Here is a 17577-nt window from a genome sequence, read left to right as displayed (position 1 = left end):
CGGGCGGGCGGCGGCGGCGGGCGCGGGCGGCGGCGGCGGCGGCGGCTCTCTTCACTGTCGGTAGGTAGAGCTCGCGCTCACGCACTTAGCTCTTTCCTTTAACAGCCCAGGCGAATTCCTCAGACTCCCGGCGGTGGCGGCGCTTACACGCGATTCGCGTTCATCAATCCACGACATGAAGACAGGCGAGAGAGAGAGAGAGAGAGAGAGAGAGAGAGAGAGAGAGAGAGGGAGGGAGAGAGAGAGAGAGAGAGAGGGAGGGATGGCGGGGGGTTGAGGGGTTCAGGGCTGGGGGGACCTGGAGGAAGGGGAGGAGAGGAAGGGGGAGGGAGGGGGGTGTGGTATATGTGTGTGTGGTGGGGGGTGAGCCAGCCCCAGCTAATGGCTGGGGCCAGCTTCTCCAAGGTGCGCATTCCGATTTGAAGGTGCCTCTCCCCCCCTTCCCCTTTCCTTCCTCTCAGACAGAGATACCTGAGCCAGCAGGTCAATCCAGGTTACCTCAACAGGTATAAGACCCTCCCCCTCAGGGGCGTTGAATGCCAGCGTGGGAGAGCAGGTCTCCTAACCCAAAAGATGGGTTCCCCAGGGGGTCTGTAAGCCTGGGACTCAGAAGGGGCAAGCACATCAGTACAGCATATCCCCCAGTACTTCAGGAACCCCAACCCTCCATGTGCCCCTCCTCAGGGTGGGAAGCCGCCCCATCTTCCCCTATCCCTAAGAACCTTTTGCCTGGCTACTGTGGGTAGAGGAGAGGGATGGAGGTAGGGCACACTGCATAGACCCAGGCAGGGCTGCACTGGCCCCTTCAGACACCAGCTCCTGCCTGAAGCTTGGCTGGGGGCTCTGAGAGCAAAGCAGTTTATGGGGACAGAGGGCAGGGCAGCTGGTGGGTCTCTGACTTCTGGATGGGCTGATCCAAGATGTTTCTTCTCAGGAGACTATTTGTATCTGGGTCGGATGGGACCGGAGCAGGCCTCTTACTTGTACCCACACACTCTAGCCCTATAGGACATGCCAGCTCGACCTGGAGGGGCCTCCTGGCCTCACTACACCCCTTACTTCCCCAGGCAGGCTGCCCAGGCCAGGATGTGGATGGGAACTGTCAACAGACACTCTTTAAATATTTACCCATAGTTTCTCTAGAGGGTTCCTCCCCCATCCCCAAGACTAGGTAAATTCAAGGTAATTCAATGGATAAAAGAACCTTAGTCCATCAGCACCCTTCTCACACCATAAGCGTGTACAGCTATGTGGGGCTTAACACAGACAGAGAGAAAAGAGAGAAAGTGAGAGAGCTGTGAATACGTGTGCTGTGTGCATACGAATTAGGAAGAGGAATTAGAAGGATTTTTCCAGCCCTCCCCTTCCACAGTGTGTGAGGTTGGTGCACACAGGGCAACAGTGGAGCACACTCAGGATACACACACACACTGGATATGTCACCTCCCACCCCAAAACGCATCGAATGCACGCTCCCTCAACTATCATGCCTGGAAGCACCCCTGTCACCTCACAGACACTGTTCGCCCAGGCACACAGGGAACCAAAGCCTGACAAATACACGTGCATCTCTAGCTGTTTGCATCAGGAAAAAATTTGCTCCCTATTTTCTTTCCACATCCTGGGGTCTCAGGATTGGATGAGGAAGGAGGCTGTTGGAAAACCAGATCTTTTTCTTCCCCAGCCAGAGCCCAGCTCTGGAGATGGATGAAGGAACAGCAGTGCAGGAAAGGATGGAGTAGAATAACACCAGCCCCCAAGTCCCTCTAATATCTAAATAATTGCTGGGGAAAAATGGCCACTTTCAGCCAAATTCCCAAAGAAGAGTCACTGGTGCCCCAGCCAAAGACACTTTCAGGATCCCTTGAATATGGAGGGACCCACCTCCACCTGAATTAATTACTGCCCAGACTCTGCAGCTTTCAGAACTCTGGCCCTGGAGCAGCAGGAGGGGAGGATCAGAGGAGGGCTGTGCCAGCACCGCAGGTCTCCTTAGGGTCCAGGACAGTTGGGGACATGACAGGGGTCTCCTCCACTGCTAGAGCAAGCTCTAGCCTTGGTTTCAGCCCTGCCTTCTCTGAGCCTCCTCTGCTCAGAGTACCAGGCTGAAGGAGATGGGCTCTGGGTTCCCAGCATCTGGGTCACGGGGGACTGTCATAAATATTTTCCCTTTCCTGCCTGGAAAGAGGAGGCTCGGCAGGCCAGATCTGCTCTGGGGCCTGCGCCTTATCTTTTAGAGGGTGGGGGGATATCTCGACATTTTATGGTCCAGCGAAAACCCTGCCACAGAGCTATTCTTCCAGGCCTTTGTGTCTTGGAATGCGACTGTCCCGAGTGTGCCGCCACCACCGTCTGCTCTGAGAGCCCACCAGTCCCAAAAACCCAGGCTGGACTCGATTTCCCCTTTTGGGGGTCCCTCACCTTTTCTTTCTTTCTTTCCCCCCCCCCCCCCCGGATTGTCTTTTTTTCTTTTACACGTATCTGGTTGATTTCGCCCCCGGAGCTTGGAAATAAAGGAACCACAAGCAGCCATCCTCGCTGGGGCGTCTCTGCCCCTCGCCCCGAGGCCTACACCGCCCTCCTAGGTACCACGGATTTATGTTCGTTTGTCCGGGTCATTCTGCCTTTTTGTGTTAATTACGCGCTGCCTGCTTGGTGCTTATCTCCTTCGCAAAGCGATTATTTTCGACGCCCGCCCTCCTGAGCCTCCCGAGCCTGCCGCCAGAGCAAGGGCCCATCTCCCGCCGCCACTCGCGATTTATTTACACCTCGCAGGTGAGAGGATTGATTTGCTCAGAGCCAGCGGGGCCGGTCTGGGCCGGGGCGCGGGGCCTTCTCCCCGCCGCTCCTCCGGGCCGTGCCTCAAATGTCAGTGCGGCCAGGCCAGCCAGGGGCACCGCCGCCGCCTCTAACATTGAGCAACAGCGCCACCTCGCGTCCACTTGCTCCAATGCAGTCCTGCCGGGAAAATGCCAACAGAGCCAGCAGGTCCCAGCCTTGGCCCAAAGGTGGGAAGTGAGAGGAAGGAGTTTACAAATGGGTGCGAGAGCGAGGGGTCCCTGGAAGGGAGTTCCCCCGGGACCGCTGTTCTTTTGTTTTCCAAACTCTCCAAATAACCTTCTCAAAGGTTTCGCACTATTTTCTTCTTTCACCCTCCCTTGCCGCATTAAGAGACCCTGCGCAAAGGACCTGCCGGGATCTCCCCCCTATTCAGGCGCATTTCTGGGCTCGGAACACCTCAGCTCACGCAGATGCACGCTCCGAGGCTCCAGAGACCTCCTGCCCGCGGCGCGCGCCCAAAACTGCTCGATCCTCTTACCCTGCCGCTGGTTCCGCACCGCCTACTCCGCTGCCGCCCGCAGGACTTTGGGGTGGGACGCTGACTTCTCCCTTCTCCCGACTGTTTGCCCCCTGGTTTGTAGCCCAACCCGCCCCCCCCCTTACGCGCGCTCTCTCCCCACCTCTCCCTCCCAGCCAGTGAGGTCCTGTTCTCCGTGGGCCATAGACAAAACATTCCTATAATCCGATTTCAAAGGAAAGAGTGTCCACCTTATTTAAACCATAAAACAATTAAGCCCAGACGTCTAGCCAGCTCCGCGCTGCTGTTTTGTTCAGCCCCATTCAGAATCCAGCGCAGGGAGACAAACAGCGCCATAAAAGTGGCATTTCGGGGCTGCGGAAATGTACCTATCCGCTGCCTTCCCAAGTGGAACAACCTTTAGGGTTTTGTGATTCTGACAAAGGAGCAGAGGAGAGGTGGGAGGGGAAGATTAGGGCAGGAGAGCGTTTGCTAGCCCCTCTTCCCGCACCCCCCCCCCCAAGCTTTCGTTTCTTTCCCTAGATGTATCTTGTGTTGTGGTTTTAATTCACAAATTGTAATAAATTAAAAAAAAATTGAATCCAATCCTAACCTGCAGGATGAAGGTTGAGCTGGAACTCAACAGTGGGCTGGGCCGGGTGGGCCTGCTCTGGATCCCACGCTCTCGCCAGGGCCCTCGGAGCCCTGAGCCCTGCGGCCCTCCTTCCTGTCCGGAGTAAGGCCGGATCCAGCGGGCTGCAGGAAGCAGGCCGCGCTGACGGACGAGGGGAGGCGACAGGGCCTTGGAGCAGGGGCGGGGTGGAGGCCCGGAAAGGCCGCGGAGCCTGGGCTGAGAAAAGCCCGAGTCTCCGCAGTCAGGACCGGCAGTCAGGACCCAGGGACACGAGTGCCCTGGCCTCCGCCCAGTGCAAAACTGAGGCCAGGGTCCCAGAACAGTGAAATATTTGGCCAAAGGGGGAAGTTTGGATTGAGAAAAGAGGATAAACGACAGGCAAAGCACCCTTCAAAAGGACCAAGAAAACAACTGCTTCTGGAATTAGGGTGGAGGTTTCTTCAGTGGGAAAGAGGGTGCTTCAGCCACTGGGAAAACCAGTGTTTGCGACTTTTGATTGCCCCCCTCAAAATATCATCCAAACAAAATGTTTGTGCCAGGATCCTACCTTCCTCTAGCCCCCGAAATTGGAGTGTTGAATGGAAGGAGGGGGTAGGAGATTCAAATGATGGGGAAGGGGCTGGTCCCTCCAAGGGCCTCACCAATCCTGTAAGGCCAAGCGATGGAGAAAGCTGCAGAAGGACTGGGATCCCCAATGATTTTCTTTTATGGTGGTATTCCCCAAGTACTCAGAACAACACCCTGCACCCTCGCCAGAATGGGCAGCCTGAGATATTAAAGCGCTATATTTCAAGACGTCTGAGTTTAATAGTTTCCAGATTGGGGGATTTCCGAGAAAGGGGGCGCCGGGCCGAGGCATACCCAGCAGCTCGTGTCTGCTTCTGATTAGCACATGAAAACGACCGGTGCTGGGGAAGGCGCTCTGGGGTGCAGTGCAACTGACCAGCCCCAATAGGCTGTTGTACAGGCGGGCCTCTACCCTTGTGCCTGGGGTACCCCCATCATCAGGGAACACTCCGCTCCTGGCTACTCCCTGACCAGCTTCCTCAGGCCTTGGCCACGTCATTCCCCAGAAACACTGCAGCCACTCAGCATAACCCTGTCGCCCCCATACCAACATTCAAACTAAACCACCAGAGACAGAGAGAGAGACTGAGAAGAAAAGAGGACTGGGAAAGGGAGAGAGAGACAGAAGCTGAGAATGAATTGGGAATTTGAAACTAAATCTAATTCTGATTGTATTTGTTTTGCTATCTTTCTTTCCCTTCCTTCCCATTCTTTCTTCCCTCTCTACTTCCTCTTTCTCCTTCCTTCTCTCCCTCTCTCCCTTCCTCTTCTCGCCCCCTTCTTTTACTCTCAACGCAATCCCCAGTGCCTATTCTGCTCCCTGAGGCCTGCTCAGCCTTCTCCCTCACTGCTCCCCGCACACCCTCCCTCCCTCCCAGCCATCCCTCGAAGCACCAAGACAGACAGGCAAGAATCCAGCCCGGGCCCTCACCCAGCACCCAACTTTCATCTTCACCTATCTCTTCCCTCCGATCTCATGTACTCATAAATTATTACAATTAATTACAGCCAGGGTAAACCATTCATGCCATGCCACCCCCCCCCACCCCAGGACTCCAAGGAGCTACCAGGAAACTCACAGGCCACCGGCAGGGCAGGCACAAGCTGGGCCAGGGCCTCAGCAGCCTCCACTCCACTCCTGGAGCTCTCACGCCCACCCCACCCTGCCCTGAGAGCAGCGGCAGGCACTTGCCCTTCCGAAGTAGAGGGAGCCCCTTCCCTGGCTCCGGCTGGCCCCAAAGGCACCGAGCACTTGCCTCCTCCACGACAGCAGCCTGGGAGCCACAGGGAGGAGAAATAACGAGAACTGGATGCGGTTGGGTTTCTGGTTTTTTAAGTGACTTCGATATATTAACACAGAGCTGTTCTACCATAACAAACAGAAGCACGTTACAGGACGGACGCTGGGGATGAGGAGAAACACTGCTATGTACACACGCCCGAGGCGTCGGCCTGCGCCGCTGGACCCAGCCTACAGCACGGTCTGGGCCCTCGCCCCTCAGCTCCTGGGCTGGGAATTGTTACTGTGTATGTGTGTGCGTCTTATTTTGTACAAAATCTGCACGCAGAGCACCCCAGGCCGGGGAGGAATGGCCCGGACCAAATACGATACAGAAAAAAAATAGAAATATAGCGATTCAAGTACTGGCTTCTCTGGAGAAAGGAGGGGAAAAATCACATTTGTGTGTGTCATTTATTTCAGTTGCGCTAGGAGAAGAGAACGCGGCTTCTCTCCCCGCCTCCTCCTCCTCGCTGGGTAGAACTAACTCTAAAACACCAATTTCTCAACACTGAACCCTCCCAAATCGCAAGAGTTTTCCTTTTCCCCTTCCTTTTTTTTCTTTTTAAGCCGATTGGCTTTTCTCTATCTTGCTCTTTCCTTTTCTTTTCGTGCTCTCTCCCGCCTGGGTTGGGGTATTTTTGCGGGGTTTTTTTGTTTTTCCCTTGGCTGTGCCGAGGCAGCAGGCTGGGGCAAGGTTTAGGATTGCTCCTTGTCGGTTTTCTCTTTATTCATCTTTTTCATCTTCATCCTGCGGTTCTGAAACCAGATTTTGACCTGCCGCTCGGTGAGGTTGAGAACCCGGGCCACCTCGTACCGACGGTCCCTGGTTAAATACATATTGAAGAGAAACTCCTTCTCCAGTTCCAGCGTCTGGTACTTGGTGTAGGGGCACCGCTTTTTCCTCGTGGAGCGGGCGTGGATCCAGTTAGCCACGGGGTTGCCTGGAGGGCCAAACACAGGCAGGGGTCAGTGGAGCCCCTTTCTAGCCCAGGACCCCTGCCACCCTACCCCCAGGCTTAGCCAGGCTCCCCCAATGCAATAATTGAACCTGAATTTGGACACGTTTTGCTTTGGGAATTTTCGCCCTGTCTCCTTTTGCATGTTGCCCTCTCCCCATCGTCCCCCTCTTCAATTTCTAGCACCTGAAACTAGAGGAAATCAAGGCTATCAAAGCCCCTACAGTCTGGTCCTCAGCTTCAAGAGTAGTAATTCGAGAATATGCTCATAAAAAGTCCAAATTCCCAACCGTTTCATAGGCCCATAAACGCTTCTCTCTCTTGTTTTTTATTTTTATAGTGAGGTCTCTCTCCTCCCCACTTCCCTCCTCCTCTGCCCCCTCCCATCCTCCCAGCCCACGACCAAGTCCTGAAATTTCAGCAGTTCTGTTTCCTGACCCTGAGAGTCCCTAAGCCCCTCACTACCCTCTTCAGTGCCCGGCTCGGCTCTCTCTCGGAGTTCAACCCTGCTGAGGCGAATTCTCAGAGTGATGCTAGAATGGGGAAAGACTTTCTCCTCTCCCCAGAGAGCTGCTAGCCTTGGGACAGGCTCCCCATATCTTAGCCTCCCTGTTAGGCTTCCAGTGCCCCCCTCCCGCCAGCCCCAGGACAGGCTCTGCAGGAGCCAAGCCTCCAATTTCAGGTTTATGGGAGTAGCTGAGGGCAAGGAGGGAAGCCTTCAGAGGGGTATAATTAGCCCCTGGCCCCTTATGGAGCTGGAGGAAAGGATTTCCTGCAGCCCCCTCCTGGGACTCCCCAGACACTTCCTCACACCCAGGGGCTGCACCCCCTCCCCTGCTGTTTCCCCTTCTTTCCCCTTTCTCTGGCCCAGAAGCTCCCACCTGCCCCCCCCCCCCCACCTACCCCTGCCCTTCTTTGCAATACTCTAAGGCTCCAGTCTCCTTGATGGGAGTGTGTGTGTGTGTGTGTGTGTGTGTGTGTGTGTGTTGGGGGGGGTATAATTCTCAGTCTGGGGAGATGCCTCCCCCTCCATTCCTCATTCCTGAGCCCTGTTCTCAACCCTCTTTCCTGCAGACCTTCAGAAGAGAGCTCTCAAGTTTAAGGAGACTGGGACCCCACTTCTCTTCCCCAACTCTGGAAGTCCTGATTTCTCCAAGTTCCCAGGTTGTGAAATCCCCCAGACCCCTCACCTAGTGCTCCTGGAGGGGAGAAGTCCAGCCACCTTCTGTTCAATGAATCCCTGATGGGGTGAGGACCCCCATGCTGGCTGGGAGGTAGGGGTGATATCTCTCCCTGGGGTATTTCCTCTCTGTCCGCAGTGTCCTCCTTGTCTCTTCCCCTATCCCACCTCAAACCATAAAATGAACCTCACCCCCACCCCATCCCTTGGCCCTGTGTGCATTTCTTGGAAAGTAGCGACTGAGCCAAAAAAGCCTGGGCTGGGGGTGGGGTGGGAGTGGGGGGTGTCTCATCAAAGCCAGCTCCAGGGAGAGTAGAGCCCCCCTCAGCCCTCTCCCAACCTGGCTCCCTGGGCTCCCTTCTCAGACCTTCCTGCCCCTGAAAGCTCCCCAAGGTAATTCGCTTTTATTGAGTCCTCGCCCCCTCACCCTCGCCCCTCTCCCGCGCTCCCTGCGCTGCTCCGAGGGGCTGTAATCCGGCTCCCCCCCCCGCCCTGCCTCCCCTCCCCTCCCGCGCCGGTTGTAAAGGAAAATTGCTCCCAACTTACTGGGGTCCAAGTCGGCCTTCTCCTCTTTGTGCTTGCTGCCTGCGAGTGCGTCCGCCTCGGGCGAGGGCAGTGTCTGCGGGGCGCGGTCGCGCAGCTCCCCGGGCGAGCCATACATGTAGTCCGGGTAGCTGCGGCCGTCACCCGGGCCGCAGTCGGCGCGGCGCCCGGGGTAGGCATCCGGCTTGAGGGCGTAGTGACGGCCCCCGGCCGGGAAGCTGGGGAAGGAGACGGCGCCGGACAGCGGCTCGAGCCAAGTCCGCATGTAGCGCGTGTCGGCGCCGAGGTGGGGCTGGGGGCCGTACGGGTGGTATACCACGGACGACTGCGAGGGCACGGGCGCCCACGACGTGCTGAACACTGCCGGCTTGGGCGCGAAGCTACAGGACGGAAAATCGCTACAGTCCGGCACCAAACCGCTGGGTCTGGCGGCGGCGGGGTGAGCCCCCGTGGCCGGAAACCTGGACGCTAGGAGGTCTTCATTGTCGTGAGAGATGAGCGAGTCCACGTAATAGTTACTGATGGGCCCCGTCGCCGACATCGTAACAGGGTTTTACATACATAAGATTATTGTATGAACTGTATATGTACTTTTTATCTGCTCACAGAACAATCAAGGCAGGTAATTATTTTTCCAGCCTTTTCCCCGCAGCTCATTGGTTCCCCGGCCCCCACGTGATCGTATTTACCCAAAAATACGGCGCGGATCAATGCGCAGGGGCTTTTTTTTTTTTTTTTTCTTGCCTTTTTTTTTTTTTTTTCCCCCTTCTCCCACCCCCTTCTCTCGGCTGATCCCCGCGACCTGCGTTTTCCTGGGGATCCGGAACTCTGGATCCAAGTCACCGGCCACCTCCTCAGGACAACTCGTATCTCATCAGCACACCCCCTTGCCCATGTCCACCCATAAGCTGATGGCCTCCCGCACCCCCCCCACACCCTGGAGGATTTCTTAATGGGGTGAAAATGCCAGTCCCCGAAGCCAGGGTTCCCGGACCCCTAGGGCCGAGCTGGGCACAGGAGCCCCGCAGGGGCGGAGAGGCCGGCCGAGGTAGGTGGAGGAACTATTTCTTGACGTAATCCGTCTCTGTCGGCCCCGACGCTCCCGCAGTCTCTGCGCGAGCCGAGATCAGCGATTGTCAGTTCGGAACGTGGCTTTTAAAAATGCGTTTTTAAATAGTGTGTATGTATGTATTTCTTTCAGGAGGAGCAGCAGCAGCGAGGGAGGGAGGGAGGGTGGGAGGGGACTGGGGAAGCTGGGGTGGAGGGAGGGAAGGAGGGAAAGGGGGAGCGTCCTTCTGCCACTGGCCAACTCAGCCCCCCAAATCTGGGGTAGGGCAGCTTGGGGAAAGTGGTCTGCTTGTGGGAGGGGTAGGACCTACGGACCTCATACACCTTTATCATCAGAAGTCCTCTCTTTGCTTTGGCACAGATATGCAAGCTCCTTTTTTTTAAATTTATTGTCTATATCTATTTATCTTTCTTTGCCAGCTTGAAGAAGTGGAGGAGAGATCAGCACAAGTGGGGCATACCCGTCCCGTCTTCCTGCTCACCCTCCTTTGCCCCCAACTCCATCTCTGCGACACCCTGCCCCCCCCAAAAGAAGTCACTCCAGGGCTCTGTCTGCAGAGAGCCAGGGTGAGAGCGGGCAAGGCGAGAGAGAGCGACCTCGGTCGTGGGCAAGTAGCTTGTTTTTACGTCCTTCAATAAAATTTTTATGAGGATCATTTGATTGTTCATAAATGTGTCTTTCATTAAATAAAATTGTAGGCTGTTTTTGGAACGAGAAAAAAGCAACGGAGGGATGGGAGAAAGCAATTTCTTCAGGGTCGGACGCAGGAATTCTGGAGGGGGCAGTGAGATTGTAAGGAAGATCAGACAACTTGGATTCCTCCCCCCAATAAGTTGGTTGCTACCCTCCTCCTTGAATTTGGGGTTTGTCGCCCAGCCCTGGGCTTTCCATCAGACTGTCCCATGATGGTTTGGTAAAGGTGGGTTTTTAGCAAACAGGAAATTCTCAGTGGGTGCAAGAGAGGGAGCAGGGAGTTTGGCTGGGGGGGTGTAGAGAGAAGGGCAGGTGATGTCCCCCAGAGACACGATGCACCCTAGGCAAAGCAGAGTGAGTTTGAAGGAGGAGTGCAATTTCAGGGTCAGAAGAGAGGAGTCCCAGTTTGTGCTATGGGAAATAGGCAGGAGCTGAGGCTGAGACACAGGTTCTGAGGCAGCAGGGAAGGACAAGGATTCCCAGACAGGAGACGCCTGCCCTTCTTTCCCACTCTTGTCCCCAGGAGGGGACCAAACGCTGGGGGTGGGGGTGGAGGATGGTTTTCTCCTGTATCTCTGTCGACCTGTCTCCTCTGGGGTGGAGAAGGGCTGGAGAGAGGTGTCCCAGAGAGTGTAGCATGTGTGTTGTGGAAGGGGGGGAGGAAAGTTGAGGGGGGAAGGGTAGATCTGCAGCCCACAGCACTGACCCCAGTTTTCCAAGTCCCCTCCCCGTCCCTGCTCCTCCCCCTCTCCGGTTCTTTCCTTTTCGGTCTATCGGGGCTGGGATTTCGACCCACGGGGGTGTGTGAGAAGTGCCTGGCTAGGGAGAGACAACCCGGGGCCTCAGCCTCCTTGCCTTCAGCTCTGATTGTCTTCCCCTCCCCCGGACTGGACTGGCGTGGGAAATCCAAATTACATCAAGAAACAGAATATCTCTTTGGCCTTGATGGAGTCCGGTTAGCTGTCAATCAAAAATTCTCCCTCACTAGTTCAAGGAAAAGACAGGAGGTTCCCTCCCGTCCCCTTGCCGAGGCTTTCTCCAAATCCCCAGCACCGTCAGCACCTCCCCCAGCCCTGGAGGCTGGGGACCCTGCCCGGCTCTGGGGCGGCTGCTGGCAGCACTGAGCAGAGACGTGTAGCTAGCCTTCAGCGGGCCCGGGGCCAGACAGAGACCTAGAGGACATCAGGGGACAGAGCCTGAGAAAGACTGAGCCCGAGACATAACAACTGCAACACGGCGCCAGGCCCATGGAGAGGAAGGAAGGAAGGAAAGAGAGAGAAGAAAACGGAGGACTGAGATAAAAAGAAAAGGAGAGGGGAGAATTAAAGGAAAGGGGGGGGGCAAGATGAAAAGAGATGGGAGAGCAGGGAGAGGAAGGCGTGCAGAGAGCTGGAGGGAGAAAGGGCGGCGATAGGCAGGCGGGACAGGCAGGGCGCGAGCTGGGAGCAGCCGTGGCATTGTGCTGTCCGCTTGCTCACAGGGCCTTTGCCGCGGGACCGGCTCCGGGCGCCGCGGCCACTTCTGTCCGGACACAAAGGAGGAAGAGGCCTCCTCTCCTGCCCCTCCCGGGTGACCTGCTGGGGTGGGTACTCTAGGCCTCTGGAGGATGTAGAACCCCATCTCAGCCCAGGCAGCCCCCCAGGCATCTGGGGGCTGAGCCACGCTCCAGTCAAGGAGCAAAGAAGACATGAGGAAGGAGGTCTCATGCACCACTCCTCCCTGTGCGTCTTCGCCAGCCGACAGGGCCCATGTGCCCCCACCTCAGTTTTCCTAGAAGAAAGGCATCCCTAAAGACCTCTTCCTATGGGCCTCTACTATTTGGGAGAGCCCGTCAGACACAGTGGCTGTAAACAGATGCCCCTTTCTGTCCTACCCCCTTTGGCCACTACCTTCTTTTCAACTCTGGAGCTGCCTGCCCACCCTGCTTGCCCAGCCAGCAGAGGCAGCGACAGCAGGGCAGACCTGATCACCCAGCCAGGGCTCCCTGCTGCCGTCAAATTCCCCGTGAAACTGATGGGAGATGTTGCCTTCGTTTGAGAGCGTGAACTCAGACCCTCCCCACTCAGGCACAGACACAGCTGTGGATCAGGAAGCAGGCCTCGCCCACAGCCCCCTCCCCACCAATGCCCCGGTTTGCCTAGGCCTTGCAGACAGCAGCAGCCACGAGGAGGGGGGCTGGAAGAGGCTGGGAGTCCCTGAGTTCACCAGGCCGAGGTCCCTCGGGTTCCACAATTATCTGTGGGCTGTACCCATAGTCTCTGCATTTGGAGGTGGGATGGCAGGTCAGGGCTCTGAAGCAGAAATTGAGCCCCCCCCCCAATCCCAGCCTGTGGATGTGGGGGCACAAAGGCTGTGGGGGCACTGATAGAGGGGCTTGTCTTTCCAGGTTCACCTACTCCTGCTGAATCTCCTGCCAGATTCCCACACTCCCTCTCAACCCCCACCACTCCCTTCAATTTTCCTCAGCAGGGATGGGGCAAACCCGAGGGACTTGAGGACACTGGGAGTCCCTGTTGGTGGGGGGAACCCCAGCTTTAGCCAGCAGCTCTGCATTCACTCTGGTTCTTAGAGCTTGCCTCGGACCCCAAAAGAATTCACTGGGCAGAGAAGACCCCCCTAAGGGGGAGGGGCACCCTGACTCCATCACCTCAGACCTGCACAGCTGCAGCCACAACCAAGATAGCACCACCATGGGAAGGACAGACAGACAGAAAGACAGACAGGTTAGAGTCATCCCCTCCCCTCGCCCTGCGCCTCCCTCTTAGTGATTTAAATTCCCTCTGGTTCAATCCACACCGTCAAGTTCGGATTAAATTTAAAACAGGCTTTTCCCGGTCCCCAGCCACCGCAGGCAGGGAGCCCGCTCCCCGGCTCGTCAGCACCCGCCCGCGCGGAGGAGGCCGTGCTCCATTTGCTTTCATTTTCCTTCTCCCCCTGAAATGGGCTCATTTCACCTCTCGGCTGCCCTCTCCCCCTCCCCGCCCCCTCCTCGGTTCCCCTCTACTTTCCCCCCTTCTCGCTCCTGATCCCTCTTTGTTGGGAAAAACACACCCACACACAACTCCTCCTAGCTAAGGCCTGCGCTGGAAGCAGAAACTGAATTCTCCTGGCCCGCCGCGAGGAGAGACCGCGTCCTGCCCCCACCCCAGGTGGGTATCCGGGATCCCTACACGCCAGGAGTCAGGCCCCTAAGCCCAGCAGGAGTGAAACCCCCAGGGCCTGTGAACGTGGCCCTCTCAACGCCACGGCCTGCATTCCCGCCGGCCCCCCGCCCTGCCGCCCCGCAGCAAACGGGGCTATTTCCGGCTCCCCCAACCGGGTCTAGTTTCCCAGCCTGGGGAGTGGCTGAGGGAGGAGCGGCCCCAGAACTGGGGGTGCTCTTTGCCTGAAACCCCCGTGGCTCGGGGAGCCTTGTTACCTGATCTTTGTGTGATGTGTGTGTCGCAAGGAAATTTGCAGTGACTTTGGAGCCCAGACTGAGGAAGCCGAGGTGGCGAAAGGAGAGACAATACGGGTCCGAAGTACAATTAAGGGGCCAGAGCCGCTAATCTCTCCCCCGCCCTCCCTGCCAGACTAGGAGCTGTCTGGCCTCAGACCTCAGGGCAACCCGCGAACCTGGAGCCGGAAACTCAGCCCATGGCGGAGGGAACCAGAGGATCCGGCATCCAGAAAGCTGGACGAAAGCTCCCTTCCAACTTGGGGGCGCAGCAGCCAGCCCCGCTGAGTTGCAGAGAATCCAATGAATGAAAGTGTACATTCCGACGAAATTTCCCGATTTTTTTCAGCCTTTGGAAGGAGAGCCTAGGGCTTGGAACGTCTCAGACATACAGACAGACAAACCGCATCTCCGGAGGCAGACAGACTCACAACATGAGTGTGAGCCTAAAATCAAATACAGGTTCAACATTCCCGAGGCCTCTCCGCCAGGCCGGGCGGGCGCCGATCTCCCTACCTTCTCTCCCCTCCAGGGCGTTGGGCAGAGACCCGGAAGACTCGGTCCCTCTGGCTTGGTCCAATCCCGCCTCGGGAAGCGCCTTCGTTACCTGCTCCTCGGCTCCCCACGGCCACAGATGCAGGGCAGCCGCCTCCCGCCGGGGGAGGGAAGCCCTGGCCACCGCAGCCGCCGCTGCCCGCCCTCCTTCCCTCCCTCCCTCTTTCTTACCCTCCCTCCCTCTCTCCCTCCCTCGCGCGCTGCCGCTCGCGGGGCCCTCCCGCGGGCAACCTGTTCTGGACCAAATCCAGGTATCTCCGAAAGAGAGAGAGAGAGAGAGAAAAGGACCTCTTATGTGAAAAAGAAAGAAAGACCTTTAACCGCGTTTATTTTCCATGCTCTGACCACTGGCCGGCCTCTGTGAAGACGCCCTGGACGCGGCCGGGCAGCTGCAGAGGTGTGCGGGGCCTGCTGCCTCGCCCACGCTGACCGCCGCGCCCCGCGCACTGCGCGCTCCACACTCTGGGCCGCCGCCCTCCGGCAGCCCAAACACCAAACAGACCTCAAGGTCCTTCCTACAGACTCAACATCCGGTTGCCAGCCTCGCGGCTGGCCTCCGCCCGGGAGCCCGCTCTGCTCCGTCTGCGGCCAAAGTCCACACACAATCCACCTTGTCCGAGCTCTCGCGCCGGGCCGGACACCCCTCCTAGCCAAGGCGTCCGCCGGGCCACCCTCGGGCCGCGACCCTCCCCCGGACTGCAAACCTTCTTCCCCGCACGGGACCCACACAAAGCCCAGTGCCCACCCGCAGCCCCCCCGCCCCCCGTCCCCAGCCGCCGCTGCCCTTCACCTGTTCCCGAGAAAGGCTGCATATCCGAGCCGAGGCAAGGCCGTGGGCCTGGGCGGAGGGTGCCGGGGAGCCGGGGAGCCGAGGTCCCAGGGAGGCCACAGAGGATCGGCCGGGCTAAGTCGGAACCCCAGCAGCCAGCAAGATATCTCAGAGACCAAGGCTCTCCTTGACGAGCTCTTGCCTTTTCCTCCGTCTCCCGCAAGTCTTAAACACTCACACGCCGGGAGTTCAGCTCTATAAATCCTGCTCCTCTTTCCCATATCATAATTAAAAAAAACCAGTAGGGGAGGTTTTAACTTTTATTGCGATTTCTGGAGTTGGGCTGCGGAGCATATATTAAGTTTACGCTTATGCGCTCTCGGCGGGGAGGGTCCTTTAAGAAATAAAAATCCATCTTAATATCCGCAGACGAGAGAGATAATTTTTTCCCTCCTCTTCACGCTGTTTCTTCTGAAGACTCCCTTCCAGCGAAGCGAATAAATAATCACCATCGCCTTAGCCATAATCTACGTCCCAGGGCCGTGGGGGTGGACTCTGGCCACCAGGCTGGCCCTCACCTTGGCGGGGTGAGGACTCGCCCCATTCCCCAGGATCTGGGAAGGGGGACACCCCAGACTCATGACTCTGTGGCCAACCCCCCATAAGCCCGCGGACTCTGAAATGGAAATGGGGGCAGAGAGAGACCCAAAGCGCAAAAGTCGTTCATTGGTGAATTTCGGCCCATCAGGGACACTCTCTCCTAGCCAGGCACTCCTGAGCACCCCGCCCCTGCCTGGGACTCCCTTCACTCCAACTGGTCCTGTGCTTCTGACAGCTTGAAAACTCAGAGACTGCTAGGGGCTCCCAAACCAGGGGAGCCCCTGCCTGCCTCGCACCAGCTGGCCTTGCTCTCTGAAAACCTCCTATTTCCCCGGGAGCCATAGAGAGATTTGAGCACTTTCCTTCAAGGAAAGAGATTATTTTCCCCCACAAAGGGCTGGGGGATAGACAGAAAGACTAACAAACTCAGGGAGAAGAAAGGCTCTATTCCCATTTTCTCCTCTAGCCTCCCTGGGGTCAAAAGAAATCTCTTTGTAGAGACAGAGAGAAATACACGAAGTATGCATGTAAAAATATACTAGGGCTTTGAGAGAGTCTGGAGAAGACAGACATATAGAAAAAGGGACCCACACTCATATACAAGGTTAGATATATCCCTCCAGCAGCCCGCTGTGAGAAAATAGAACTCCATGTATATACTCTGTTACAGGGATGTAATTTTATTCCCCTGTCTCAAAGTTCATAATACTTTAATAATCATAATAATTCCAAAGTGAGAGAACCAGGAGCCTATCCTTCTCCTCTTGGCTTCCTCTTTCCCAGTCTTTCTGAGAACAGGGGTGTATCTCCCCATTCTCCCTGACCCCCCTCCCATTTTTCTCCACAGGCAGAGAAGCCTCTTTTGAGAGCCTTCTCTCTAGCAACCAGGGCCAGAATTGAGGAGCCAGGTAGGGAAAGGAAGGGAAGAAGCTTTGCAAAGTTTCACTTTGCTCGGGTTCTCCTCTACTCCATTATCCTCCCCTCCTCCCCCTGGCATCAGCCAACAACCTTCCCAACAATATGGTAATGGTGGGCGCTGGCAGCCTCCGTTCACCCAGACATTTTCACAAAGCGCAAAGACAAGCAGCTGCCTGATAGCCACAGACACAACAGACCAAGGCCTATGGGCCACAGACAGCTAGACCGAAACTAGAGCCAGGTTCCTGCCCTGATGTTTCCCAGTAGGGTGTGTGTGTGTGGGGGGAGTGTTTCTACTTGGACTTGATGGCTTTTCTCTAACCTACTAACACCCTAAATATCCCCCTCTCATGGGTATGGAGCTATAGAAAAGGAAGGGGAGGTGGCTGAGCTGGAGCTCAGAGTTCCCCAACTCTTGGGGCCCCCCCAGACACCCCACTTGTCTAGGGAGAAGCTCCAGCCCCAGCCGACTGGAGGTAGATTTTTGTCTTTGGAGGCTGGCAGGTGAGAGAAGCTAGCCCTTCCAGAGACTCCCTTCTCTTTCTGTGCTCTTTTCTCTCCTTCTGATCCTGCCCACCCTGCTGTCCAACTGAGAGGGCCCACCAGGCCACCTCTTACTCAAATTCCTCAATTTCCTTGGAATTGGCTAGACTTTCTTTGTCTGTCTCCATCAGCTGGGCCCAGGAAACAATAGCTGCTGGGAAAACTCCTCTCCCTCAGTCACAGGGATTGGGACAGGCTGAGGAGTGGACAGTATGAAGCGGGGCTCCCCAGACTTGTCCTGCAGTCCCAGTCACAGCTTGTCCTCCTCAGTCTGTACCCATTTTGCCCTACCTGGGAGGGGGCTGTAGGGCAGTCCCACTGGGGAGGGAAGGAGCAGGGTAGGTGGATTGGGGCCCTCGACGAAAACCGACTGATGTAACTCAGGCAGTTTCTTGTTGCCGAGTTCAAAACTCAATCCCAACAACATGAAACTACCTAAGCCACAGATCAGCTGAGCGAGCAGGGCGGGATCAGCTTTGCATCTATCGGGAGGAGAAGGGAAGGGGGTTGGGGAAGGAAGAAATTCAGCCCCGT

The 17577-nt window shown here is 56.8% G+C and overlaps 3 protein-coding genes and 2 long non-coding RNA genes across 5 annotated transcripts in view; 2 read left to right on the top strand and 3 right to left on the bottom strand.

Moving 5' to 3' along the window:
• HOXC6 (homeobox C6) overlaps positions 1-14258 on the bottom strand; it is a 35745-nt gene extending 21487 nt beyond the window's left edge. Inside the window, exon 1 of the mRNA XM_059403299.1 lies at positions 14175-14258. The gene's annotated coding sequence lies outside the window, so the exon portion shown is untranslated. The remainder of the gene's footprint in view (positions 1-14174) is intronic.
• HOXC4 (homeobox C4) overlaps positions 1-14262 on the bottom strand; it is a 60602-nt gene extending 46340 nt beyond the window's left edge. The window contains exon 1 of the mRNA XM_059403293.1: positions 14175-14262. The gene's annotated coding sequence lies outside the window, so the exon portion shown is untranslated. The remainder of the gene's footprint in view (positions 1-14174) is intronic.
• LOC132020725 (uncharacterized) lies at positions 10-3872 on the top strand. The gene is made up of 3 exons (XR_009405073.1): positions 10-60; positions 2504-3008; positions 3172-3872. It is a non-coding gene; the product is annotated as an uncharacterized LOC132020725 (long non-coding RNA).
• Positions 5816-9490, bottom strand: HOXC9 (homeobox C9). The gene is made up of 2 exons (XM_059403295.1): positions 8464-9490; positions 5816-6722 (listed from the first exon to the last, which is right to left on the bottom strand). Exons 1-2 carry the CDS (start codon positions 8999-9001, stop codon positions 6478-6480), a joined length of 783 nt encoding a protein of 260 aa, XP_059259278.1. The 5' UTR covers positions 9002-9490; the 3' UTR covers positions 5816-6477.
• Positions 9418-14276, top strand: LOC132019748 (uncharacterized). Its single transcript, XR_009404841.1, has 3 exons — positions 9418-9508; positions 9949-13371; positions 14191-14276. It is a non-coding gene; the product is annotated as an uncharacterized LOC132019748 (long non-coding RNA).
• The last annotated feature ends 3301 nt before the right edge of the window (positions 14277-17577 follow it).

The sequence above is a fragment of the Mustela nigripes genome, chromosome 6 (assembly GCF_022355385.1).
Source record: "Mustela nigripes isolate SB6536 chromosome 6, MUSNIG.SB6536, whole genome shotgun sequence".
In the NCBI taxonomy this organism is placed as follows: Eukaryota; Metazoa; Chordata; class Mammalia; order Carnivora; family Mustelidae; genus Mustela; species Mustela nigripes.
This window is presented reverse-complemented; position numbering and strand designations above follow the sequence as displayed.

What these genes read in the sequence shown, in the direction of transcription:
- HOXC9 (XM_059403295.1), bottom strand. Translation starts at nt 9,001, where the DNA reads ATGTCGGCGACGGGGCCCATCAGTAACTATTACGTGGACTCGCTCATC. An exon ending in GAAGGCCGACTTGGACCCCA is followed by an intron (nt 6,723 to 8,463) that starts GTAAGTTGGGAG and finishes TTGGCCCTCCAG; the next exon opens with GCAACCCCGTGGCTAACTGG.